Source organism: Rhipicephalus microplus, chromosome 3, assembly GCF_043290135.1.
Source record: "Rhipicephalus microplus isolate Deutch F79 chromosome 3, USDA_Rmic, whole genome shotgun sequence".
NCBI lineage: Eukaryota > Metazoa > Arthropoda > Arachnida > Ixodida > Ixodidae > Rhipicephalus > Rhipicephalus microplus.
Window position 1 is genome coordinate 250,499,035 of NC_134702.1, and position 27,558 is coordinate 250,526,592.

The following is a 27,558-nucleotide window of genomic DNA, read 5'->3' on the forward strand; positions in this document are numbered from 1 at the left end:
TTGCATTTGTTAGTGTTGAGTTCCATTACCCATGTTTTACACCACACAGAAATAGCGTCAAGATCGGATTGAAGGGTTAATAGGTCATTGTCATTAGATATTTTGCGAAAGAGGACGTAGTCATCGGCAAACAAGTGAATGTGAGAAGTAACAGATAAAGGTAAGTCGTTAATGTAAATAAGAAAGAGTAGGGGAGCCAGGACAGATCCTTGAGGGACTCCAGAAGAGACGTTCGTTCGGGGTGAGACATTATCGTTAGCTAAAACAAACTGAGCGCGGTTAGATAGGAAACATTCAAGCCAAAATAAAAGTTTCCGATCAAGATTAAGATTTTGTAGTTTGTGAAGTAACAACTTGTGACATACTTTATCGAAAGCTTTGGAAAAGTCTAAAAAAATGCAATCAGTGATAGATGAATGATCAAGAATGATGTTTAATCCATGGGTGAAAGATGCAAGTTGAGTCTCGCATGAATAGTTTTTTCTGAAACCGTGTTAGGTACGTGTTGGGTACAGTTTGGAGCAATTGGGTCAGCACTTCCATCACTGTCTCATGTACGCAGTAGTAAACATGCAGTATTCTTGCACTTCGAAGAACACCCCTATAAAGTAGTAAAAAAAGGCAGACATTTCTAGTTTGAGTTTACATAAACTGCATACGAGCTGGGGCTCTTGAGTGAAAGTACCAAGTCCCTTGCAAATGCCTTATTGCACAATGCAATAATAAAAAAAAAAAAACTCACTTTAGCTGCTTTCGGGAGCTAACTGCACCAGGCTGCTCATTTACAAAGGCGAGCAGATAAACCCACCCACAGTACACTGCAGCAGACCCTGCCACGGAGCTCTTGGAGGCTGCGTGCTCATTGGTTTGTACATGATTTCATCAACAAACATGGTGGCGCCTATGACGATGCTACAGACAGCTGCCAAGCACGACTACATACTGTATTTACTCGCATAATAAACCCATTTCTTTTCTCGAAAAATCTGAGGAAAGATGGGGGTGCGTTTATTATGTGGGGCAAATTTTATTAAAACTTTTTCGGGATAAGCAAAAAATGTGGTAATGCAAAAAAAAAGTTAGGTGACTTAGTTTTTTGCAATTGGCATATGCGTACACTGTTTAGAAACAGCTTGTTTGTTGCGCTTTACTCATCTTTTTCCATCGTTGATGGCGCTATCTTCTGCAAGCTGTCCCCGCATCGGCCGCGCACACCATAAAAATGTTTTAACGGCTATTTTTTGTCGCAATCATTTAATCACAACAGTGGTACCTGCTCTGATCTCTAGGGGCTCCCAGAAGCATGCGCTATGATTCTGTTGACATTATAGAAAATAATCAGCTTTGCAGCAAGCTACCCCCTTGTGAAGCATCAAAACAAAGCGTCGATAACCAGATTAACAAAAAGATACAGCCGCCGCCTTGTTTACACATGAGAAGTTCCTGTATGCACGGAGAACAAGCAAAGCGAGAATTGGGGGTGCTACGATGTTGCGAAAATCGTCGAGACCTTTTTTGGTTTTCCAGAAACCTGCGATGCGACAACGAAAAATGACCTTTTGCGACAGCGAATTCTGACGTCGTCGCTCAAAAATTGCATGCACCTCGTTGGGCCTTAAAGTTCCGTATTTTCAGGAAGCGACTGTCGGTTGGCGCAGGCGATTTCGTGATGTTGGCTCGCTGTGTGCTTCTCAGCTGCAACGTCTCTGCACTCGCATCGTTAGCGAGCCGCGCTGTAGCACACAGATAAAGAAGACTGGAGACGTGCTGCGCAGAGATAGAAGAAAGTTGTCAAATAATAGGGGCCCCATAGTCTTTTGCGTACGGAGGCTCCGGGTCAAGCAGGAGTGGTGAGTTTTCGAATAGAGTCTGCGGCGCTTCGGACACTCCTCCCCCTATTCTATGTCACTCAAGTCCTGACCGAGAGCCGTCACTTCAGTGGGTGCAGTCACGTTCGTCTGACCCAAAACTTTTGGAGCAGACTTTGGTGCTCCCACTGAATTTAGGAAATAGCGTTCCCAACCCAAAACTAAAATGCAGTTCGGGTTTTGCGCATGCATAGTTGCCTTAAGGGGGGACGCGGCCTTTGAAAACCGAAAAATCGCGAAAAAGTCAATTTTGGCAAACCACATATTCGGGCAGTATGTATCAAACTACCTTTTCTGTAAATATCAACGTCTAATTCGTCGCGAAACCATTTGAAATAAAGTTTAGAACATGCCGCAGCGGCCCTCGAGCAGCACGCGAGCGCTCAAATATACCCCAACTTGGCGTGATCGCAGTTTCTCGACCGCTCGACGGAGCGCCGCCATTTTGGTGTTGTTTTGTTTGTGAATTCTTGCTCTTTCTTTCCCCGCCACCTGCGTCGCCGGCGGCAGCGCAGGAGAGGAGCAAGCCGCTCATGATTGGAGGGCTCGCGAGAGCTTTCAAGTTTCCCGCGGCTGAGGCGCGCAGCTGGGATTGGGCGAAGCGCGCGCTCCCCAAGGACGCGGGGGAGCCCGCGACTGCCATTGGCTGCTGCGCGCGATGACGTAGCGCTCTTGCGCATAATGCGGCCGATGCGGCCGCTCGTCTGCGTCTGCTGCTCCTCCGTCCGGCGTCTGTGTTCCGCTCGCTTCCGTGTATCGTTGCAGCCGTTCGCATACTCTCCACGTTTCAACTGTCTTCGAAACGATTTTCAACCGTCTTTACGAGACGAATTTCAACCGTCAATACGAGATCGTTGTTGTGTTCGCTCACGATGCGCCCAACGAAAAAGAAGACGCTACAATCGTTCAGTGCAAGGAAGCGAGCTATGAAGCTTGTCCGCGCGGCGAGGCTCTCCGCTCGCACGTGCGCCGACGGTGATCGCGCCGACGGTACCTGTGGGGCAGCTTCTGCTTCATCTACGCAAGAGAGTGGTCGCATCGACGCGCCTAGCAATGGAACTCCTGCTCCGCCGGTGCAAGAATTTGCCGTTACAAGTGCGCCTGGTGTCTCGTGCTCATCGACAGTGGCTTCCGCATCTTCTCTTTCATCGGCCTCGAGTGCGATCGCGACGTCAACTGTGCATTTGCGAACAAGTTTCCTGACGTGCGAGTAGGGCCAAAGCCTGGAGACGCAGACTATGCATGCTGGCTGGAGAATCATGTGTGCCAGAAAAACACCGACTCTGAATCAGGGAGAATGGAGGTTGAGGCAGCTATCATCCTCTTTTCACGCTCACTGTCGAATCGCAACCTCCGTTACACAACGTTGCCTGATGGAGATAGTGCCACCTTCTCTGCCCTTGTACAAGAAAATATTTATGGACTGGTCCCCATTTCAAAAGAGGAATGCCTGAACCACGTTCAGAAGAGAATGGGGACTGCACTTCGCAACCTTGTGCAGAAAAGTGACAAGGCTTTGGGAGGGAAGGGCAGGCTGACAAAGGCCCTCATCGACAAGTTGACAGATTATTATGGCTGGGCCCTACGGAACAATTCCGATGATGTGGCTGCAATGCGGCGGGCAGTGATGGCATCGTACCACCATGTGACGTCGACGGATGAGGAGCCGCACCACGACTTGTGCCCAGAGGGTGCAGACTCCTGGTGTCGTCACAATGCCAGCAAGATTACCGGGGTTCCACCTCCGAAGCATTCGTACAAGCTGCCACGCTATGTTGCAGATGCACTTCTACCCATTTATGAGAGGCTCTCACAGGCTTCTCTTCTGCAACGCTGCCTGGGAGCAAAGACGCAGAATGCATCAGAGTCCTTTCACTCTGTGCTGTGGTCCCTCATGCCCAAAGAGCAGCATGCGTCACTGATTGCTGTGGAGACAGCACTGCATGATGCAGTGCTAAGATACAATGCTGGCTGCTACAGGGCCACTCAAGAGCTAGCTTCATCAGTGGGGCTAACACCTGGCCACCTGGCCATTCAACGGGCAGCCGAGAAAGATTCTCTGCGCTTGAAAAAGGCTAAGAAGCGATCCCTAGAGAAGATGGAAAGGCGGCAAAGAAAGAGAGTGCCAAAGGACACCTCCAGTTACGCTGCAGGTTCATTTTAGAACTGCCTATGTGCTCAAAACTTTCAAACGTCGTTTTCTCAAAATGACTTTTTTGGCTAGTGAGGCTGCTTATTCCAGCCATATCTCTGGAACCACTCATTGGATTTCTATAAGTCTTTTTTTATTATGTACATGAATAAATTTCTGAGGGGGTGACAAGCCCATTTTTTCAATATATTGTGTGTGTTATTTATTATATTTAATCAAAATTTGATTGATAATATCCTAATCACGAACACAAAGTTTGATGGTCTGCTAAAACTTTTCAGCAAGGAAATTCAAAAAAAGGGCTCTGTTACCCCCTGGAGTATCAATCTGGGAATCATCATAGTTAATTTCACAGTTCCAGCACCTTTTGAAAGTTCTCCAGGCCTGGAATAAGAGAACCATGTGCACTACCCTGATATTCTGCTGTAACTTGAAAACCAGTGAACATAACTTGATGAAATTTTGTAGTTCTAATGCTTTTGCTATAAGTCTATCCTGAAAATTTCATTAAGATATCTCAATAAACAAAAAAGTTGGTATCCGATGGTAGCCTCCCCCTTTAAAGCTATTTCTTTGAACCCCAAACGTCCTCGTGCGCGGCGAGGAGGACACTGGTCGCTCGTGTACTGAAGATGTTATCGATGGAGGAATGTGCGAGACGGCTTCCCCGTATAGCGGACGCGCTGTGAATTATGACCACACCGATGCTATCGGCAACAGTGAAGCGTGCGTAGACACGGGCCTCCCTGACAGTGCGCGCTATGTCGACTCCGGCTGTGTGCAGGTAGACGCTGATGTGATCGGTGCCTCCCTGACGTGCCGGCGAGACAACCACGATGCTTGAGGGTCTTTCGTTGGTGTCGGGAACAGCGCGAAAAATTGAGCGCTTTTAGGAGCCAAGTGGTGCGACCGCGAGGCAAGATGCCAGCAAGGCAGGACTCAAAATTCACACGAAAGCCTCCAATTCGTGATTTGGAGTTTGGTATCAAAGGAGCAGCACACTTCTCTTTTTGGTATGTAAGCTGCTGCTACAGGAGCTGTGCTGTGCTTCAACACAGGCAACATCAATAGATTTGCTGCAATTCTAGAGCAGCTGGACATCACGATATTGAGCAGCACATCCCAGAGGGCTAGGGAGAAGGACTGTCGTCAGAGTGCAACGTCAAATAAAGAGAAGCGTCCCTATGTCTGAGAAAGCTCGTTAAGGGGAGACGCGGGTCGAAAAGTCGCGTTTTTTTTCCAAATTCACCTTTTCTGTTTTTTGTTGCTTTATCATCTTTATACATTATATTTTGACATCTGAAAATATCACAGCGAAATAAGCATCAGAAGTCAGTGAAAAACGCGTCTGAGTGAGCGGCAGTGACGCGCGGCATCACGAAATTTACACAAAACGGGCTGCTGTTCGCGTGCTCGCGGGGCCGCGAAGAGAGCTGTCCGCCATATTGCGGACGCTGGCTCGTGTAGAGTTGTCCTTACTCTCCACGATCCCGGTTCTTGAAGTCTCGTACGTTCACGAAAAATCTAAAAAAAAAAGCAACAAAAACAGTCTTTTCCCGCCGTTTCAAACCGCGCGCCACTAACGCAGGGCCGCCATTGGCTGACAGCACCCGTGTTTTCTTGCCGTAGTTCGCTTCACTGTTTTCCGGAGTTATTTTTCGCTGTTTTCGTGCGATGGCAAGCCCGAAAAAGGCCGTTGCCGACCATCGGAAATACAGAAGTAAGAACAAGTTCAGAGGGAAGCGGCGGAGGACGTACAAGAAAGCCACCGCCAACGAAAATGTCCGCGACGGGCCAGCGGCCGGTAGGCCTAACATCGACCACGGCAACGTCGACCATGGCAACTGCGACGACGAGATCAACGCTGCAGTGAATTTTGTGAGTGCATCGCAGAAAAAGATCGCGTTATTCGAAAACGACGTCAGGCCGAATGCCGATCGTGCCGAAAGCGTAGTGCTGTGCGAGTTGGGTGCATTGACGGCCGTCGTCGCAGGCGCGGCATGCCCCGTTTGTCACGAGAGTAAACTCGCAGTTCGGGCACCGAATAAAAAGCGGAAAGGCCTTTCGGCGTTTCTGGAGCTACACTGCGAGAATGCGGAGTGCTCGGAGAGCATCCTTTCGTCCGCGTACTCGTCGAAGCGGGTCGCGTCAGATGGCGGCCGCGGTGCAAGCAGAAGCTACGACAGCGGGAGTTCGCGTGACGCCTTTGCCGTGAACCTGAAAGTGGTGCTTGCAGCGCGTGCCGTCGGTATCGGGCATGAGCAACTTTCACGATTTTGTGCAGTAGTTGGATTGCCAAACCCTATGCACCATAAGACCTTCCATGCTATCGGCAAAAAGATTCACAGTGCGGCAGTGAAGGCTGTCTGTGAAAACATGCAAAGGGCACGCAGCGTCACCAAAGAGGTGGCTGGTAACAGTGACGTGCCAGTCATGTTTGACGGCACATGGCAAAAAAGAGGCCACAAAAGCCACAATGGTGTGGGAACTGTAGTGTCCTTGGACACTGGTTTGTGCCTGGACTATGAAGTGCTTTCCAACTTCTGCCTGGCGTGCAGTTTGCATAACGACATGGGAGGCGATGAAGAAACATGGCAGGCGTTTCATCATCCCGTTTGTGAGAAGAATTGCGACTGTTCTTCGCATGCCATGGAGGCCGAAGCTGCAGTGCGCATTTGGCAGAGGACTGTGGACTATGAGACACCCCTGCGGTTCACCATCTTCCTAAGCGATGGAGACAGCAAGGCCTACAACGGGGTCTGTGATGCCAACGTGTACCCTGACACTCCAATTGAAAAAGAGGAGTGCACCAACCACGTGGCGAAACGTCTGGGCACCGGCCTGCGGAAGCTGCCAACGCCACTTCCACGAGGGGAGAAGCTGAAGGAGACCACCATCCAGAAGCTTCAAACTTACTTTCAGGTGGCCATTGTGAACAATCGGGGAAATGTCCACAAGATGTACACTGCCATATGGGCCTCATGTTTGCACTCGTGCTCAACAGACGGTGCTGGAAGTCACAAGTTCTGTCCTGCAGGCCCAGACTCGTGGTGCAAGCACCGACGTGCTGAGGCGCAGGGCCAGCCTGCACCGTGCCACACCCCCCTCCTGACCAAGGCCCAGGGTTTGGCAGTCCTCCCAATCTACAAGCGTCTCACAGATGCGAAGCTGCTTGCCCGGTGCCTCCACGGCAAGACACAGAACGCGGCCGAGTCCCTGAACAGCAAAATATGGCTGCTGTGTCCAAAGACCCGGTTTGCTTCCCGGACTGCTGTGGAAACAGCCACAGCCATTGCAGTCCTGTGGTTCAACCGGGGCCACGCGAGCTTTGAAAAGGTGCTGGAAGAGCTTGGGGTGCTTCCTTCGGAGGCCCTGGTTACCCTCAGCGACCGCCGAGACAGCATGCACATGCACAAGATGAATGTGCGTCAGACCGCTGAGGCGAGGGCACACCGTCGCAGTGCAGCCAAGAGGGCCCGGGTGGAAGAGTCCTGCCGCACCAGCCGGGAAGGGAAAACCTACGGTGCTGGAGAGTTTTAGACAACTGATATTCCCTCTGGACATGTGTGTATGTGTTCAGCACAAGTTTCGTGCTACTGCGTTTTTCATTTTTGTAAATACAGACTTTCAAACTTTCAAACGCGTTTTTCTCATTTCGCAATTTTGGCCAATTTGCATTTTTTGCGGGAAGTGTTTCGGGCACTTAGAATGGTCATACGACGACGAAATTTGGCACACACATTGAGGAGAGTGCGTAGGGTGCCGATATCTACTTGAATCAGCACAACCTATCAGCTGTAAATATCTATTAATAAATTTAATGGTGGTCGAGTGGAAAAAAAAGGGTAGTTTGCTACACAGATGTTTTTTTCATAGTTTCAAAGTTGGAGCACAATTTCTAGCTAGATATCGGCACTCTATGGCTAATAGGGAGCAAAAGGAGCCATTGAACAACTCTCTGCATGAACATTTAGTATGCGCGAAAGTTCCCGGAAAACTTATCAAGTTTCACCATTACTTGAAACACAACTCCCAAACTATTGCACTTATGTAAAAACTGATTACAGATTTGGAATCAGGAGGAAAAACTGCATCAGTGGTCCAATTTCTGAAGCTCTAAGTTGAATAACAAAAAAAAAGTGCTTTCGAGGAGCGTCTCCCCTTAAGAAGAAGCATAAGGATGGGATGCATCCAGATTATGCCCCTGATGCATTTTCATAAGATTTTATTAGCATTTTTTCAATAAAGGTGTTTTGAAACGTTTTTTTCTCGTTTTCTCAAAACATCAATTTAGGCATACAGTAAAAGCACGTTAATTCGGATTTCACGGGACCTGAAAAACTGTCCAAATTAACCGAACGCCGAATTAAAGAATGAACAGGGAAAACAACATTTAAAATCAAGCTGCAGAAGCATACCTATATTTGTTGAAGTATTTTGTAATTGTTGTCTCCGTTTTCACGCAGATTCCGGCTCACATCACAATTTTTCTTAACTGTTCCAAATGGCTTTCTTAACCGTTTCTCGCCAAGTTCTTCGCGTCGTAGTTCTGCCGCTTTTTCGGCGTTGCCATCACTGTAGCGCACGATGGTGGTGGCATGCAAATACGGTCACAATGGAAGAAAAAGAGAACTCTGCAAGAGATGGTTCCGACACGACAACACAAGGAAAAACGGTGTCGGAGGCGCTGAGTGGAGAAGAAAGAAGACGCCGACGTTCAGTGATGCTGCGATCGCCCCCACTAGATGATGATGGCGATGCCACTCAGGTTTCGGTTTCACTCCAGTGGTGCCGGCGCTGCTTTATCACACTTTTGTGTAGCAGCAGCCGTCGGCATTTGTCCGAATTAAGAGGTGCGGAGCCGAATTCCGACGAAATAACGAAGGCTTGGTCCCATAGATTAACATGCACTTTGGCCGCGACCAATAGAGCCGTCCGAATTATCCTAATTAACGGGTGACGAATTAACGAGCTTTTACTGTATTTGCCAAGTTGGAGGGAAAATAACTTCTGTTCCATCTGAGCTATCAGCATAATGCTTTTTTTGCCAGAAAGGTGAATGCATGCAGTATGTAATATGCTTGTTTTGAAGGCAATATACAAATAGAAAAATTTTTTAATTGGGTCACATGCATGACAGGTGAAGGTGGCTTGTTTTTCTCTGAACACTAATGTCCTCTAACTCCTGTTGAAATTGGCCCAGCAAATTGATTTATAGTGTATTGCACTCCTTCAACAACCTACATTGTTTCTACACTGTTGCCAATGTTTTGGTGCTCCCTCTTTAGATGATAATTAGGCTGCAAACAAAGGACCCAGGTTTTACATTGATTGTGGAGTATCTTCGAAACTACTTGACCTATCAAAAAAGTAATTACATTTTAGAGTCTGCACATCTAAATACACAAACTGAAAATTTCGTTCAGATCTATACATAAATAAAAAAAAAGTTGCCCATCAAGTGTAGCTTACCCCCTTAAAGGGACACTAAAGTCCGCTATCAAGTCCGAGTTGATTGTTGAAATCACTGTCCAAAAATGTCATAGTGTTACTTTTGTGCCAAGGAAGGGCCTATTTAGAAATAAAATCACGTTTGAGTGCTCTGCATTCGGTTAGCGCACTTCAAGTTACTCGCCTCAAGAAGCGAACTAACCGGACCGACTCATGTCACTGCTGCCATGCACAACGTTGCCCGGCTTTACTGCACTAGTAGCAGCGGGAGCCACAGCAGCAACGGCCATTGATCAATTTCCCGCCATTGGCTTCGAGATTGCAGACGCTTATGTTTCAACTACGCCACGATAGATGGCACTACCTGTCCCGTGTAACCAAGCGTAAATTGAATTTTTGAACCACTCCAGCAGTTCTTTTTTCATGAATCAAACAGAAACTGAACAAGCAGCATTTTTATTGCATCTCTTGATGCATAGCAGCTTATTTAGTGCAGCTAGATCGATTACTAGTGATTAATTGTAGGCGGTCCGTCTGATGTCATCGGGATCATTCTGAAAATGTCTTACTGCAGCACTAGTGTTCTTGTGCATTTACCTTAATTTCTCGGTAAGTAGGGCACTGTTGCTGATAATATTGTCGTTTTAGATGTTTTCATACATTGAGCTTCCACTCTGATGTAAATTGCTAATTGACTTTAGTGTCCCTTTAAGTAATTGAGAAAAAAGTTATTTATGCAATAGCCACTAATGCCTTTTCAAAGCTCCCGCAAAATGCAGCCGCTCCGCCAAGTTTGTGATCAAACCCACTATTTCCCTAGGTATACACCGTGAAGTCCCTGGCCCGCTGCAGCGCTTCCGGCTTAGAGTTTCCAAAATATACACTAGAGGGAACTCTGGCACAAGTATCTTAGGGAGCTGCAACACACGGCGCTTCAACGAGCATAGGAATAATAAGTAGTACACTGATTTGTTTGATCTTTGTACTTCTGGCTCCATGTATGTTCGTGTGGCTTGGAGCTGCTTTCTCACGGAACAAACATCAACAAATATTAAGCGGTCGTGTTTCACCACCTCATTCTTTTATGCTTACCATTTCAAATTGGGTCACAAAGTTCAAAATTGTTAGTTCTTGCCTTCCAAACAAAACGCAAACACAGGAATAAACGAAGCCACAAACATGCTTCGCAGCTCGCAAGTACGAAGACTAGGCAAGTCCGCGTACTACGCATAACTCTCATGGTCGCTGAATGATTGCAGCGCCAGAGTGCCCAGTAGTTAATTTTAGAAAACTCTATAGCTTCCGGTACTGCTTTCTGGCGCGCAACCACACTGGCACTGACCCGAGGCCTTGCCGCTTTGCCCTTTGTTCATTGTATGATCGGCATGACGTTTCGCATTCACTTTAGGCGCTGCGCTGAGCTCCCTACAGTGCTGCAGAAATTAGGCACTTTCTAACTACCACTACCATTTTCTCACGCGCGGAGCAACACAGGTCCCTTCAAGTGCCAAGGGATACTTTTTGCCAAGGACTCGAGCAATTGTGCTGCATAGCTTAAGTTCTGCATAAATGAGAAGTTGATTAGGGATAAACGAAAGTGTGACCATCTGTTTGCGTGCTAAGTAATGTAAATAAAGGTGTGCTACATCTCAATTTTTTGTTCCAAAAAAAAAAAAAGTGTGGGCCAACCTATATTAGATTTTTCTTTCCTTGTAGAGCACTATAATTAAGGGTCGACCTATATTTGTGCCCGACCTATTTTCGAGTACATACGGTAATCTGAGGCCCATTCCCAACTCCCAAAAATCGCTTCAAGACACCAAAATATTCACACCTTGCTGCCGTGCTTTGTCAGGCATTGCCAGGATCACCTATGCTTGAGAACGGCTTTAAAAAGGCTGTCACTGGTTAAACAGTGTGCACTCGCTGTGGAGTCTTATTTATTAGACTGAGGTTGAATGCTGTGCCTGGCATGGCAGCAGTCAGAGCTTACCTGGTGGAGGGAAGGGCTGGCAGGGCTCGACTGGGCAGCGCAGCGTACATGGAGTGTGGCCGACTCATGCACTGTGCCCGCTGCTGCCACTCGCGGCTGAAGCCCTCGGCCTCTTCTGCACAACAGTACAGTTGGTTTCTCTCAACAAAACCGAAGTAATCGCTCACTTCCAATGTCACAAATACAAGCAGAGAAACACACCCACTTCGAAGGCAGCCATAGAGTGGGGGGAGGGCACAAGGTGATCTCTCCCCCTTCATACATTCCAATGAAATGAGATTAAGGCAAGGTTTGAGGCCAGATTAAGTACAGCCATTCGTGCAATGATAAGAAATTACCGAAGCAAGCGCAGACTCCCAACTAAATGTTATTTTCATAAATACACATGTATACATGTGTTTGAAGTGTATGTAACATCATGTGGTGTCCACACTCTAAGTGGAGCAGCATCGAATGTACAACTTTTGTACTGTCTAAAACGCGTTCTTGGGCTAGTTGGTGCATGGTCTAATATATAGGAGGCACGAAGAAAAGAGGACAAAAAGCTACAGGACTGGTGCCTTCTTTACTGTACCACAAAGTTTCAAAAACATTGCAGATAGCTTCACTGCCCCAATTGCAAGAACTGGAGCTAGAAATTTTGCTGGGACTTTCCTGTCCTGTTTGCAAGTTCTCTAGCTTCACTTTTCGAAGCACTTTGCAAACAAACAAAGGGATGAGTCACACAAATGCCACTTTCATGCACGACTTGCTCAATAAAACAAGAAAAAGCACAAAATGTGCACCAAGTTTCCAAAAGACACGAAAAGTAGAACAGAGCAAAGTAATAGACATCCTTGTGAATGAGGCCCAACAAAAAAGCAACACAAACATAGGAAATTAATCAACGCCATGAACAGGCGTCACTATTTTTAACTTAAGCCTTACAATTCAGCACATGCACTTGTTCCCAGACACACATAAAATCGAGCTCAATGTGATCTGCAACACAAGAATGTCGCCTGCCAAGCTTCAACATCACCCATAGCTTTTAAAAACCCTCATTTCCTCAACCACAGTGTTCTCATATGAAAAAGCCCCCAAATAAAAAAATATCAGGGCTGCATGAATAGTAACATTTCAACTCGAATCGAATACGAATTGCATAGTGCCGAAGAGTGGCCAAGAATATCAGATATTGCATCGAATATCTCGTGCATGTAGACAAAACTTGTGCCACCACTTACAGCACGACAAAGGTAAAATAGAGACACCACAGCGTAAGTCTGCGTAGAAACGAGGATTCAGTTTCAACCGACTCTGGCTTCAGGAAACCAAAGCTTTTCAGCAACGCGTTGTCAATTGGCAATCGTGACAAAAGGTACTACATAAAATGACAGACACCAAGTGTGAATGCCCTCTTGTCTCCTGCTTACCACTAAGATATTTCTCGCTCCATGTCCTCTCCAGCCTTCAAGTTGGTGAGGGAGTCAACCTGCAATAGCGGTAGCTCTGTGGCTTTCTTGAAGCAATAGGACTCTTTAGCCACGAAACGTCCACACAGCTCAAAAACTAAAGCCCTCATTTCAGCATAAAGCAGATCAACCAAGAATTCACTGTTTTGAAGGAGACACAGAAATTCATTAAAGATACCAGCAACATTTTCGATGAAAAGGGGCTTTGCATAAAGTGCTCTACCTAAAAGCACCTTCCTCAGACACTGACACGTCTTCCCATACGACATGCTGAATCAGAAATCACAACATTCCTTACTGCTGCAAATTATTCAATGAGGCAATCTACAGTAGGTCCCAATGTAAGCAACCTAGAGCCCATCCGTCCGGACGCATGGCCGAATGAACACACGGACAGACACTTCGCCCCCCTCATCATCGTTCACTCTGTGGATATGATTTGATTTTTTTCTTCAATACTTTTTCCAAGTACCCATCTAACGACTATCACCTGACGAATGAACTGCCACAAAATGTTTCAGAATCAGTGCTGTGTTTCAGAATCAGAGCTGCTGTCTTCTATCCACCAGCCAAACATGATTAGCTCGGAGCCTCGAACACCAGCTCGCGGCAAGCTGTTCCGTCCAAGGTGCATTCTTGGGGAGTCACGCTAATTTACGCCAGGCTGGGGACAGTTGTCCACACCTCTCAATGTATGGATGCCCGGCTGTATCCCCCGCCCCCAACGGCGGGACACTGATTTTCCTCCCACGTGGCAACATTAGAAGGTCACAGGTCAAACCTAGTCCCACTCTGTCGCCAGTGTAGTGCCGCGCCCGTTTTATTAATAGTATTTTGTAAGTTGGTGGCAGTTGTGGTGCAGAAAGGTGATAACGTAGCAGGACGTGGCAGGTTTCCCGTCTTGGCACAGTTTGACACAATCAGCACAGCTATCCTATCACTGCAATCACAGAGAGTTTTGTGGGGCAGAGAAAGGATGTTTCTACAGCGCTTGTGACATAAGCGACCAGCTATGCAAGAAGTCTGTGCCTTCATTTCAATAGTGAAGTTGTGAAGAGCTTGGCACTTTCTCCATGAATTTTTAACGTGTGGAAATGACAATTTCCTATAATAGAACAATCATGCGCTCGCTTTTGAATCAGGATATCTGTGAAAGTTTAGATGAGAGACCTACTGTAACCATGTTAGCATTAATTTTAGCCACCCCACGCTTATGAAGTTGCTCAATTGGCCTTTCTCGCGTTTCAGATATAGGAGGACCTGGTTGCTACATTCCCGCTTATTACGATTTCCCGGCTCGTACACTCAAAATTGTGAAGACTGGAAATGCCCCAATAGGTAATACGGTCCACTTACCACGCTCCCGGAAAATATGATTATTCAACAGCAACATTCGCCATTGCGGCAAGCTGATCGAATGATATGCTCCGCAAGAGAAAGTTCTCATTCAGGTGTGGAAAAAAACAATCACGCATACTTGTGAAGGGCCGAGTGGCGGACTGCTCCCACACGGCGATGATGGTTTCTTTGCTGAAAGGCCCAGAGCATCTAGGTGGCTTTCAGCTGCCGTCACCAGTAGCAAACACAAACTCGCCGACTCTGAAGTGCCTACCGGCTGTTCTGTTGCCGTTGCTTAGTGCATAATCAATCACTTTCAACTCGAAAGCAGCCATGTATCTGCTGTGTCCTCCCATAGAGCAACAAGAGCACAGACAGAACGGACTAACACCACAGAACACCACCACTACCAATATTCATATACTAACACGCCGCAACGCACACTTGCCCTTTTGAATTGGCTTAGAAGTAATTGGGGCTTCGTGCGTTGAATATATTGTGTGACAGAGGAGGCGCTGGTGACACTTCCTTGCTCGCCTGTCATGTGGTGACTTGGGAACATATCGCTTCTCGTCGACGCGATGCACTAACTGCACACTTATTGGGACAGCGCGACAAGTGAAAAGGTTAGCAGCTGTTTCAGGAAGTGCGGTATTTGGCGGCAGCTTGCATCGGAGGATACGAAGAGCAGCGAAGACAACTTTGTGGCGTGCGCGTCTGACACTGACGACAACATCGATGAGTTCCTCTACAGCGGTTCCAAAATGTCACCGCGGCGCGATTTGTCGCCAATCCCCTGTGGTAGGTTGAGCCACTCCTCTTGGGTTCAACCAACCAACGGACTGACCGATGCACCGTTCCAGAGAATACCTAACCATTCACCGAGTTTGGCTCGATAGATGACAACATCCTCACTTGCGAGCTGCAGTGTCGCAGAGATTGTCGCGGAGTTGGTGTGGGGCAACTCAGCGAAAAGGTGGAGAAAGAGACACCGAAAGACAGCAGCGAGAACTAAAGCGTGTGCCGACTGGCTCACTTCACTAAAGCTATTCCTTGAGTGGAAGCTTTTAAAAGCTTCTTTCGCACAAAAACAATAAAAATGCGGAAAAGCGCCTACAATGCGTGCAGAAGGAGCTTTTCTTGTCCGAGGGTGAGAGGCAGCAGCATCAGAAAATTACTATGTTTCTTTTGAAAAATAAATGTTTTTTGCCTTACACGTCTATTTGGACTTGTCAACCTCAATTTTTGCTGCATTCAGATTGTATGTTTTCTCAAATCGTATATCTTACGTATTTTTTTCGAAAACTTTACAATGTTTCTACTGAGGTTCTACTGTATTTGTCCTGTCAAATTATTCACAACTTCGAATACACATGAACCCCTTTGTATGTGCACTGGAAAGCAATTCTTGTCTTTTACGTGAGGTGTCTTTTAGACGCGAAGTACCCCTTATGCGATTTCTTGTCAACGCATTTTTATGTAGGCGCCCTGGTATTTCTTGTAGCCAATTGTGTGCTACAACAGTGTGTCTTATAAAGGGTTGGACTGTATTATATATTTGAAGGTCCAATCAAATTATTTGATTAGGTATTCTTCAATTCAAATTTCAAGTGCGATTATTCGTAAACCCTTCAAAGATATCTGTCATGTCCTGGGGTACTGGAACAGTGACGAACATGAGGTCAGTTGAGGCGCGAGCAGGTTGAATGCTCAAGCAGTGAAATAAATCTGTTTTGTAACACAATGCAGCAGCATCCTTCTTAAATAGGTGAGCTCATAACTGCTAATGGGAGCTATGGGTGATCATAGAACTCGCGAGGACATGCACCCTCATGCTGCAAATCACATTAAAAAAAAAAAGCCCGGACATTTCGAACAAATCGAATTATTGCTCGTATGAAACAGGAGTAATACCCTACCCAAATGCCATGCAAAGGGATGTTTTTGAACAGTGTGTCTGAAAATGCAGCTGGGAATCAGCGTGGCTCACCCTCATCCAGGTTGACATACTCTACACTCTGGTCCTCTTCTCCCGTCACGCGATTGCGCTTGCGTCCCACAATGTGTGCCCGGTCGTCCAGGTGGTGGCCGATGGTCAGCTCCTGCAGCCCTGACCGACTGTCCTGCAGCGATCGGCGGGTTTCCTTCACCTGAAAGTGATACTTGGCAGTCAGCCCGCGCATACAGTCCACAAATAAAGATTTGATTGGTACTGCTGACACAGCACTGCCTCATCGTAACCCGAATTAACAAAAAGCAATGTTTATTGGCACTTCACACAATATACGAAGGCAACTACTGAACTTCGACTTTGTGAATGTGAACACACTGCAAACATACTAATGATTTTGACTTAGTTGCAGCAAAGTCCCCAACTGAGTATCATAGAGCCTGATGTGTTCGCCGATTTTTAATTTGTAGTGACTCGTCCTTTGCTCATCGGTTAGTATGTACTGCGTTAACGTTTCGTGACATAAAGGTTAACTGCACCTTTATGTCACCGACAACAGTGTACCGCGAAAGGTGTTCCGCCTTTTTATAGTGGCAAAGACATAGCACTAACTTCTACCAATAACCATCAGAAAAGAATAAAAGTGAGACAATGGAAAATGTAGACTGTCCTATCACAATAAGACCTTCAGCAATTTTCTCACAGTGCTATACGAAGCCTAACTGCGCAATTCTAGAAGGCAACAACCGATGTGCACTATGCATAATGTGAACAGTGCACACTGGTTGCGACTGTTCACGCTGCCCTGCACGAGCTGCTATTTCGTGTGGGACAGCTAAAAAAAAATGACCTTAGACTGAGGTACCTCACTCCACTTACACCATCCCGGACAGTGCACGTATCAGGTGCAGAAAGCAAATAGCACTGTTATAAGTACACTGCACAGCTTTATTATGTGACACCACAAACTCGCTGCATCACCACTTGCTGTCACCTTTTTCTGCATGACCCCTAGAGCGTTGCGAAGATGCACCTTACTTACAAGAACCTAGTCACAGCCGCGCTGACACAACAAACTAATCACTGCACTGTCTAAAGGGGAACTGCAAGAAGAACACCCGCATGGCAAGCCTGGCATGGGCAGCGTGATCCGAGTAGGAAACACGATGCCCACAAACAGCAAGAAACGATGAACTATATGCAGCAGAGCATTTCAATGAAACAGAGTTCGCACAAAGCACACTACAGTTTAGACGCGCACATATGTAGGGTGGTCCATCCGTTGCTGTCAGACACTAGGCTCCTGGCCCTGTAATAGTTTCCGAATGTTGTCGCTCTAACAATCCAGCCAGAAAGCCTCAATTTGCACTTTGCCAAAAGAAAAAAGATTTGCAGTGGGTACATCATGCAATATTTCCTGTGGCTGTGAACTTGGTTCTGTGTTGGCAGCGATGCATGCCAGAAGATGTAAATAAAGAGACAGCAGTCCGAGGTGACACGGCAAACCCATTTTGATTTTACAGAATATGGCAAAACATGAACCCTCAATAGTCACTGAAACAAGGAACACGCACACAACAACTGGCCGTCCCACGAAACCAGAACTGATACTGATCCAAATAAAGTTTGAACCTTAGCCCTAATCTGTCTCCAGCCAAGATGGCGTCTCAGTGGCTACTCTCATACGCTCCCACAAGAGAACATTCTTGCTGTTCCGATGCCACTTCCCGAACTACAACAAAGTGGTACCGTCGTTGAAGTCCTCCTGAAAGACGTCATTGAGCAAACTGCTTGTCTTCGTTGCCGGTGTCCCGGTCTTATTTGTCGTTTTTAGCCCGCTTGCTAGAACTCAACTTGTCCATGGCCTCATTTATGACGAACTCCGATAAGAGGTGTAGGTCACATTCATTCTGGCTCGAAGTAGAAGAGCTGTAGTCCCCCCCAAAAACTGCTCTGCAAGGTCGCGGTGAGTCCGGGCAGCCTCACTCGAGTCTTCCGAGCCACTTTCCGGAATCCTCACGCCGACATGCTCTACTGTTTCCATTGCTGTAGCGACGCTCGCCTTCATCATCTTCACAGTTCTAAGCTCCACAGCAAAGTGCCCAGTCATTCTCTGTTATTTTCCATCCCGTATTGGGTCACGTGCCAAGAGCCTTTCTCTGACCAATCTCACATGTGAACGTCGTGCGTCTGCGCACCATCCGAAGTTTCGCGCATGTGCCTCGTGCCCATGACATTGTTATATGGGCATCTCACCTTTGAGGATAGAATCAATTTTGGAAATGCCACCATGTTGCCATCCTCTGTCTTTTTCACATGTTTTACTTCAGCACTGAATCATCATGCCCTTTCCACACATCTCACTGCATTGGTTGCGTTGCGCTAGAAGCTGCACTACATTCCAAGCCTCCTTTTTATATGAGCAGCCCCTGAAGTGGCCTTCCTCATGCCATTTCCGCCATCTACGTTTTTTTGAAGCTATTCAGAAACATCCATGTATAGTTTTATTAACAACCGATCCTCATATTATACCACTAAAGGGGGACTAAAACCACTAAATATAGTGCTGTGTGAAGACAAAAATTTTGAGTGCAAAGCAACTTCGAATGTTGAAGTGAGAGAATGAATTGAATAATTTTCAAATATATTCCGAGAATATTTTTCACTAGGTTGACGAAGTGCTGGCAGGGTGGTGTTTCATATTTGTCTAATCAAGAATAAGGCACTGCAGCGGCCAAATTGAATTTATGCAGATGATTTGGTGCAAACGAAGTGTTGCCGACAACACTTCACGCATGAAAAGCAAAGAAGCCATTTCCTCAGACTCCTTCAACTTCTGGGGAAATTACCATGTGCTCCCCTAAAATCTGGAGTTCCAAATTCGCCTCGCAGACATCAATACATGAGACATCTGAAATTTTGGATCTAGAAATCTTTAGACTTCCTGCACAAATTTCAAGTGCAGGACAGCATTAATTGAGCCCCCACCACATCTATCATCTCTACATTGGAACCAGCATTTCCTTGAGTTAACACATTTTGCAATTTTAGTAGAGCTTGAAAGGCAGCTTTGCCACAATATGTAAGTGTGATAGGGTCATGCATATTTAAAATCTGAAGGGGCCTTTTTCAATCAGACGAAAAACGTTCAGCTGTAACAAAGCCTGAAAGGAAGCTTTGCCACAAAGCGAGCGGGATGAATTGACGCATATTGAAAATTTGAAAGGGTTACTTCCAATCGGTTATTGACTGTATTTGTCTTTGGGAACTTGATGATAATGAGTAGGGCTCAATGGCGCAAGGGCCAATTGATGGCCAAAAAGCGCCATTTCAGTGACTAGAGATGTGGACAATGATATGGTGCGTGGCTGTATAGAGGCCTTAAAGTTCCTCGCGCTAACGCGGGTAAAAAAAAATAACTATTAAAATCATGACAGTAGTATGATACGGATAGTAAAAATGGGTGACAAAAGGTTTTGATAATAAAAGCATGTGTAAAACTATTTGGCACTAGCACAAATGGCTCACCAGCACCCTCGTGTCCAAGGGCCGTGAGGCAAGTGCCTTTCGATGTAGCCACTGCAGCAGCAACCTCTCGAGAGGTCACGCTACGCAATGCCTGGGTATATTACACGGTAGAAACGAACATCTCTTAAAAAGCTAGCAACGATTTATGAGTGAAAAGTGGTTCCCTACCGACGAACATTGCAGGGTGTAATGGTATATGTTGTCTGTAGGATAATGGAGAGTGCTGTCTTCTTAGAGTGTCTAATTGTTCACGCTGGATTAAAATGTGAAGAACTGTTAGTGCTTCACCACATAATTCACACAATGGTGGATCGCCATTGGACAAAACGTACGAGAGTGTAGTGTATGTGTGTCCTATCCTGAGCCTCGTTAGTGTTACCTCTGTACGACGTGATTTTAATACCGGTGGCCAATAGCCGAGGTGTGGCTTAATAACGTGTAGCTAGTTTTGTGTGTGTCTATCCCAGTTGCTCTGCCAGTAGTCCCTGAGCTTTCGTTTGAGAGACGGATTGATATGGGTGTAGTGGCACTGCTTTGGTGGACAAATGCAGCAAGCTGATCCGCCGTCACGTTGCCTTGGATCTCACGGTGCCCTGGCACCCAGCATACTACAACAGGTTGTTTGAGTGTAACATGTGTAGAGTGAGCATAAAATGGAGTAAAATGAGATGAGGACAGGGTTTTTTCGTTTGTTAAGAGTTTACAGAGCCATTACTACACTGAGGGAGTTCTTATAAATTACTGCTTTTTGTAGTTGTAGTTGTTTAATGTGTTTAGTGGCCACAAGTATTGCGTAAGCTTTCACTGTGAAGATACTTGTGTCTGGATGTAGAGGGCCAGCATCCGAGAAGGATGGGCTGACAGCAGCGTAGGACACAGAGGAGTTAGACTTAGAGGCATCTGTAGAGAACTCAGGACGTGTGAATTTGTGTTGAAGTTCCAGGAAGTATGTTTGGATATGGGCAATGGGTGCGTGTTTTGCAATTTTTAGGAAAGACACATCGCATTCTATAGTCTGCCACTGCCACGGCGGCGGGTATGCTACAGGAGCCAATAAACTGTGTTCAAGAGACACACCAGTTTCCTCAGCTAGACCCTTCAGGCGAACTGAGTAGGGCTGCCTCATCGAAGGCCTGTTTTGAAACAGAATGGAGCTCGACAAATCATTAATAGTGGAGTATGAAGGGTGCTTCTTGTCTGCTTTCACCTTAAGGAAATATACAAAGGACAAGTAAGTTCTCTGCAGATGAAGCGACCACTCATTTGACTCAACGCAAAGGCTTTCTTTGGGGCTGGAGCGAAAAGCACCCGTAGAAAGGCGGATGCCCAAATGGTGCACAGGGTTCAGCATCTTCAAAGCACTTTGAGTCGCAGACTGATAAACAACGGCCCCATAATCTAAGCGGGTGCGAATGAGGCTTCTATTCAAATTCATGAGACATTGCCTATCACTACCCCACGTAGTACGTGACAATACTTTTATAACATTCATGGCTTTTAAACATTTTATTTTTAAATACTTAATGTACGGTATGAAGGTCAACTTGTGGTCCAAGATTAGGCATAAGAATTTATGCTCGACATTAACAGACAGACGTTGACCATTCAGTTGAATGTCAGGTTCTGAGTGCATGCCTCTCTTTCGGGAGAACAAGACACGTGCGTTATATGGGTTCAGTCGGAATCCGTTTTCCTCTGTCCATTTGGAGACCTTGTTTAAACCTAACTGAACCTGCCGCTCACACATTGCCAGGTTGCATGACTTAAAGCCAAGCTGGACGTCATCGACATATGTACAATAGAACATGTTGCGGGGGATGGATAGGTGCAAGGAATGCATTTTGATAATAAAAGGTGTACAGCTAAGTACACCACCTTGCGGTACTCCCGTTTCTTGGACAAATGTTTGGGAGAGAATACTGCCCACACGGACACGGAATGTTCGATTGGATAAGTAACTCTCGATTATGGAAAGCATTCTACCGCACACACCCAGGTGAAACAAGTCTCTTAATAATGTGCCAAAACACCATGTGTCGTAGGCCTTCTCAATATCGAGGAACACAGAGAGGAAGTATTGTTTGTGGATGAAAGCGTCTCGGATCTCTGCCTCGATACACACCAGATGGTCAGTGGTGAATCTACCCTCTTGAAACCCACACTGTAATCGGTCGAGCAGATTATGTATTTCAAGAAAATGTAAAAGTCGGCGGTTTATCATCATTTCAAAAAGTTTGCAAAGGCAGCTTGCAAGTGCAATGGGCCTATAACTCGAAACTGAGGAAGGGTCCTTGCCCTGTTTCAAAATAGGGATAACAATAGCCTCTTCTCTTTCCAGGAAGCAGGGACAGTGCCAGAAAGCCAGATAGCATTGTATAAGAAAAGTAAAGTTTTTCGCGTTTCGAGCGGCAGGTTTTTCAACATCTCATACATGACACGGTCGTAGCCAGGGCAGAATTACTGCAGGAGTTTAGTGATGTTTGCAGCTCAGCTAAGTTGAAAGGTTGGTTGTATGCCTCGGAGTTTGTACACTTGTGTTCTAGTTTCTGCTTTTCTATTCTTGCTTGATATCTTTGGAAAGTTTCAGTATAGTGTGACGAGCTGAACACCTGCTCGTAGTGTACACGGAAGAAGTTCGCCTGATCTTCCAGGCTGTCACCCTGTGTGTTTACAAGTGGAAGCGAGTGTACTTGTCTACCTGCTACCCTACCAACCATGTTCCAGATTTTAGCTTCTTGTGTATACGAATTGATCCCTTATAAAAACTTGCGCCAGCATTCTCTTCTGGCCTGCCGACGCGTTCTCCTGCCTTGAGACTTAATTTTCTTGAAGCTGTCAAGATTTTCGTCTGTCGGTGAGTTTCGAAGCAATCTCCATGCTTTGTTCTGCTCCTTTCGAGCAATAAAACACTCAGTGTTCCACCATGGCACGTGTCGCTTGCCGGGCAGTCCAGATGTTCGCGGGATGCACTTGGCTGCTGCGTTAATAAGGAAAGATGTGAAGTACTGCACAGCTTCATCTATTCTTAACACACATATGTCAGTTTAAGCTAAATGAGTAATGCTATAAAACTGTTCCCAGTCGACCTTGTGTATAAGCAATTTGGGAACTCGTGGAGGACATTTGTATGATGTTTGTGTACTCAAAATGACAGGAAAATGGTCACTTCTGTAGGTATTATTTAAAACTTTCCATTGGAGTAATGGTACAAGTGAAGGAGATGCGATGCCGAGGTCTATGGAAGAGTAAGTTTTGTTGGCAAAGTTATATTATGTTGCCTCTTTCTTATTCGACAGACAAGCACCGGAGGAGAAAAGGCACTGTTCAATGAGACGACCTCGTGCGTTGCAGCGAGAATCACCCCATCGACTGCTGTGAGCATTCAGATCACCAAGGACCAGATAAGGTTCAGGTAGTTGATCTATTAAGGACTGGAATTCTCGTTTTTCAGGACGGTGGTGTGGGGGTGTGTACAGAGAGCAGATGGTGACGAGTTTGTTGAAAAGAACTGCTCGAACAGCCACTGCCTCTAGAGTAGTTTGCAGTGGTAAATGTGTGCATGCTTCTTTTCGATTAACAAAAATGGCTACACCTCCGGATGACACCGCAGCATCATCTCTGTCCTTTCGGAATAGATCATACCGACACGATATAAATTAGTGTTTTTAGATCTTAAATGTGTTTCCTGTACACACAGCAGTTTCGGCGATGTTTGCAAAAGAGCTCTTGGACAACGTCGAGGTTTCTAAGCAGTCCTGATATTCCAATGTATTATTTGTGTTGCTATATTGGGGGTAATGTAGTGCTGTGTGTACAAAATGGGTGTGTCTGCTTGTTAAGCTAAACGTTAAAACTCAAATAACAGAGCTTTTTCTCGCCGCAGCATCATCTCTGTCCTTTCGGAATAGATCATAACGACGCGATATAAATTAGTGTTTTTAGATCTTAAATGTGTTTCCTGTACACACAGCAGTTTCGGCGAATGTTTGCAAAAGAGCTCATGGACAAAGTCGAGGTTTCTAAGCAGTCCTGACATTCCAATGTATTATTTGTGTTGCCATATTGGGGGTAATGTAGTGCTGTGTGTACAAAATGGGTGTGTCTGCTTGTTAAGCTAAACGTTAAAACTCAAATAACAGGGCCGTCGTCGGGCCCTGTTATTGGCTTTTTATTTCTCTGGCGCACTCCAGGAAGCTATGCCGATCTTTCGGCAGCAGAGGTACCGTGGTGTCCATTGCCTCCTCAGAGGCATTTGAGAGCTGGTGTTACGTGCTTGGGGCCTCGCCTGGTGAGACGAGGCCTTTATATCAGCCGACCCTGGGGTCTCCTTCACCTCGAAGGGCGAAACCTTTGGTCGTATCGGGTTAGAGGTCGAGGGGACCTCTCTTGCTGCTGGGATACCCTGGCTGCTGCAAGAGCTTGCAGCGACCGCGGGTGTGGCCATGGGGACGTGTGGCAGGGCAGCCTTGGCGGTTACCACCGTGGGTGGGGGCATTGGCAATCGCCTGAGCACACTGTGCTTGGCATGGGCAGCTGCCGCAAGCCGTTGTAGTGCTGCCCCCTGTTGCACTACATTGGCGAACGATGGTTTGTGAAAAATCCAGACACTTGTTGTCGAGCTTCGCGGTAAGTTAAGTTTTGTGTGATTTTGATAGTGATTATTTCCTTTTCCTTTTTCCATGTTGGACACGTTTGGGAGTACGCGGGGTGGGCACCATCGCAGTTTGCGCAGTAGGTCCCATCGTGAACCTTACAATCGTCTGTGGCGTGTCCTGTGGTGGCGCACTTTGCACAGGACAGGTGAGTTGGCCGCAGCAACTCTTAGAGCCGTGACCAAAACGCTGGCATTTAAAGAAATTTCATGGGTTGGGGATGTAGGGTCGCACATTTAACTTCAAGTATCCGGTTTCGAGATGTTCAGGCAGGGTACTGGTGGAAAATGTCACAATTATATGTTTGGTTGGGAATTCTGTCTTATCACGCCTGATTTTTATTCTTTGAACTAGTGTCACCTGCTGGTCCTTCCAACCCTAGAGGAGCTCAGCTTCAGTCAGGTTAAGCAAGTCTTGATCAGACACAACGCCTCGTGAAATGTTAAGGGAACGGTGTGGTGAAATCGAGATAGGGATGTTTCCAAACCATTCTAGTTTCGAGAAGTTTACATACTGGGCCTGACTTATTACTGTTGAGACGCGTCGCTCGGCAGAGCTGCGCAAGTGAACAACTCGCGTCCCAAACAACAACTGACTTTTATTATCACCCTTCCTCTCGAAGATAACTTTCTCGTGCGGGCGCATGCGCTCTCTGCACCGCACACAGAAGCACCGCTTTGCGTCGCCACAGTACTCCCCCCCTAGTGAGTGCGCGCACAACGGCCGCACTCGGACGACCCACTGCGGTTCATAAGTTCATGCGCACCGGGGGTCTCGTACACCGTCCACTCCGCGTAAACCGTTTGAGGACTTGTTGGGGCTGCGCTACGTGGTCTGCCGGGGTACCTGCGAAGATGGAGCTCGAGGTGGTGCAGGTGCTTCGCTGTCGGAGTCCACGTGTGCTGATTTTACGCGGTCTAGAGAAACCACGTCGTGACGACCACCCCTGTCGATTGTAATGTGCTTGTCTGCCCGTCGCAGCACCTTGAAAGGCCTGTCGTACGGGGGCCGGAGTGGAGGCGGTACGGCGTCGTGCCTCACAAACACGTGAGAGCAGGAGGAGAGTTCCCGGTCCACGTAGACTGGCCGGGCTGCGGGCGGACGCGGAGGAACAGCGCATAGCTTGCTCATGATGTCTCGCAGGCGCACGGCGTAGTCCGCGTTCGCGTACACGTTTTCGTCCTTACTGGTAGTGAAAAACTCCCCTGGGAGGCGAAGCGTTGTTCCGTACACCAGTTCAGCGGAGCAGCATCCAATATCTGCTTTCAGAGCCGTCCTAACGCCCAGCAGAACAAACGGCAGTGCCTTTACCCAACTGTGACTCACAGTAGCCGTCAGGCTCGTCTTCAGGTGGCGATGGAACCTTTCCACTATACCGTTGCTTATCGGATGGTAGGCAGTTGTTCTGATGCGGTGAGTACCCAAGAGCCGGGTGACGTTTGCGAACAGGGCGGACTCAAACTGTGTTCCGCGATCCATAGTCAGGGTTGCCGGCACTCCGAAGCGGGCCACCCAATGGAAGATAAATGCGCGGGCGACGGTATCAGCAGTCATGTCTGGAATGGGCACGGCCTACGGCCATCGCGTGAAGCGATCGATGCAGGTTAGCAAGTAGCTTTGCCCCTGGCACAACGGCAGTGGTCCCACAATGTCAACATGCACATGGGCAAATCGACAGTCCGGCAGAGGGAAGGATCCCAAGGGGGTCACAGTATGTCGCTGAACTTTGGAGCGCTGGCATGCGATGCACTCTCGTGTCCAGTATCGGACATCCCGGTTTATTCCTGGCCACACGAACCTCGCTGTGCATAGCCGTTGCATGGCTCGAATCCCGGGATGCGCCAGGCTGTGCAGCAAGTCAAAAATGCTGCGACGGAGGTTCGAGGGGACGAACGGTCGGGCCTTGCCTGCAGACATGTCGCAGCATATGGATCCTGTGGGTTCTGCCAACCATTGCAGCTTCAAGGCGCTGGTTGAAGACGTGAGTAGACGCTTCAATTCTCCATCACTGCGTTGAGCCGTCGTAAGTGTGGTGAAGTCCACGCCGCTCGGCAGGCTGATGGCATTCACTGGATCGCGCGAAAGAGCGTCGGCAGCAGCATTATCCGTGCCACTAACATGGCGCATATCTGTCGTGAATTCTGCGATGTACGACATTTGGCGGAGCTCCCGTGCCACATGCACACCAGAATCGGAGTTCGCGCGCAATGCGTAGGTGAGTGGCTTGTGATCCGTGAGCACAAAAAATTCTTGTCCTTCCACATAATGTCAGAAATGCCGGATAGCCGCCTATATGGCCAGGAGTTCCCTACCGAAGGTGCTGTTCCTTCGTTCGGACGGGCTCAGTTTTCTGGAGAAGAAGGAAATTGGTCGCCACACTCCGCTCACCCTCTGCTGCAACACGGCTCCAATCGCTGCATCGGAGGCGTCCACCATGACGCACTGAGGAACACCCAGCTGCGGGTACATGAGCATGGTAGCATTTGCGAGAGCTTCCTTTATCATCCGGAATGCTTGTGTGGATTGGTCGTTCCACTGAATGGCAGTTGCCTTAGATCCAGATGCCGCAAGTAGGCTGTGGAGAGGGTGAAGGATGTTGGCGCATTTCGGGATAAACCTACGGTAGAAATTCACGAGTCCCAGGAACTCTCGAAGCTGGCGGAGGTTTTTCGGCTGTGGAAACTGCCGTACTGCTTCCACCTTGTCCTTCTGGGGCTGTACTCCGGCACTTGAAATGCTGTGGCCCAAAAATGATAGTGTCGGTACCCCAAACACTCACTTTGCCGTATTGATAACGATGCCGTTCTCTGTCAGTCGCTGAAGTACGTAGTGCAGATGCCGCTCGTGCTCTTCAGGAGTGCTGCTAGCAATCAGAAGATCATCGAGGTATACCTTGCAAAAGTCGAGGCCACGGACGACGCCATCCATAAACCGTTGAAAAGTTTGGCCGGCATTACGTAAGCCGAAAGGCATGCGTAGGAACTCGAACATTCCGAACGGCGTTGTTATTGCGGTCTTGGGGATATCCTCCGGTGCTACGGGTATCTGATGATATGCTCGCACTAGATCTATTTTAGAGAAAATGGTAGCACCATGCAGGAAGGAGGTCATGTCATGAATGTGCGGGACTGGGTAACGGTCTGGCACGGTTACCCGGTTCAGCGCTCGATA

At 47.3% G+C, this 27,558-nt stretch overlaps 1 protein-coding gene across 1 annotated transcript in view; it reads right to left on the reverse strand.

Moving 5' to 3' along the window:
* The window catches only part of Mlf (myeloid leukemia factor), a 53,741-nt gene that overhangs the window by 2,841 nt on the left and 23,342 nt on the right, over positions 1-27,558 (reverse strand). The window contains exons 4-5 of the mRNA XM_037420116.2: positions 16,247-16,406; positions 11,465-11,579 (exon numbers count right to left, since the gene is read on the reverse strand). Coding sequence (XP_037276013.2) covers positions 11,465-11,579; positions 16,247-16,406 — 275 coding nt within the window. The remainder of the gene's footprint in view (positions 1-11,464; positions 11,580-16,246; positions 16,407-27,558) is intronic.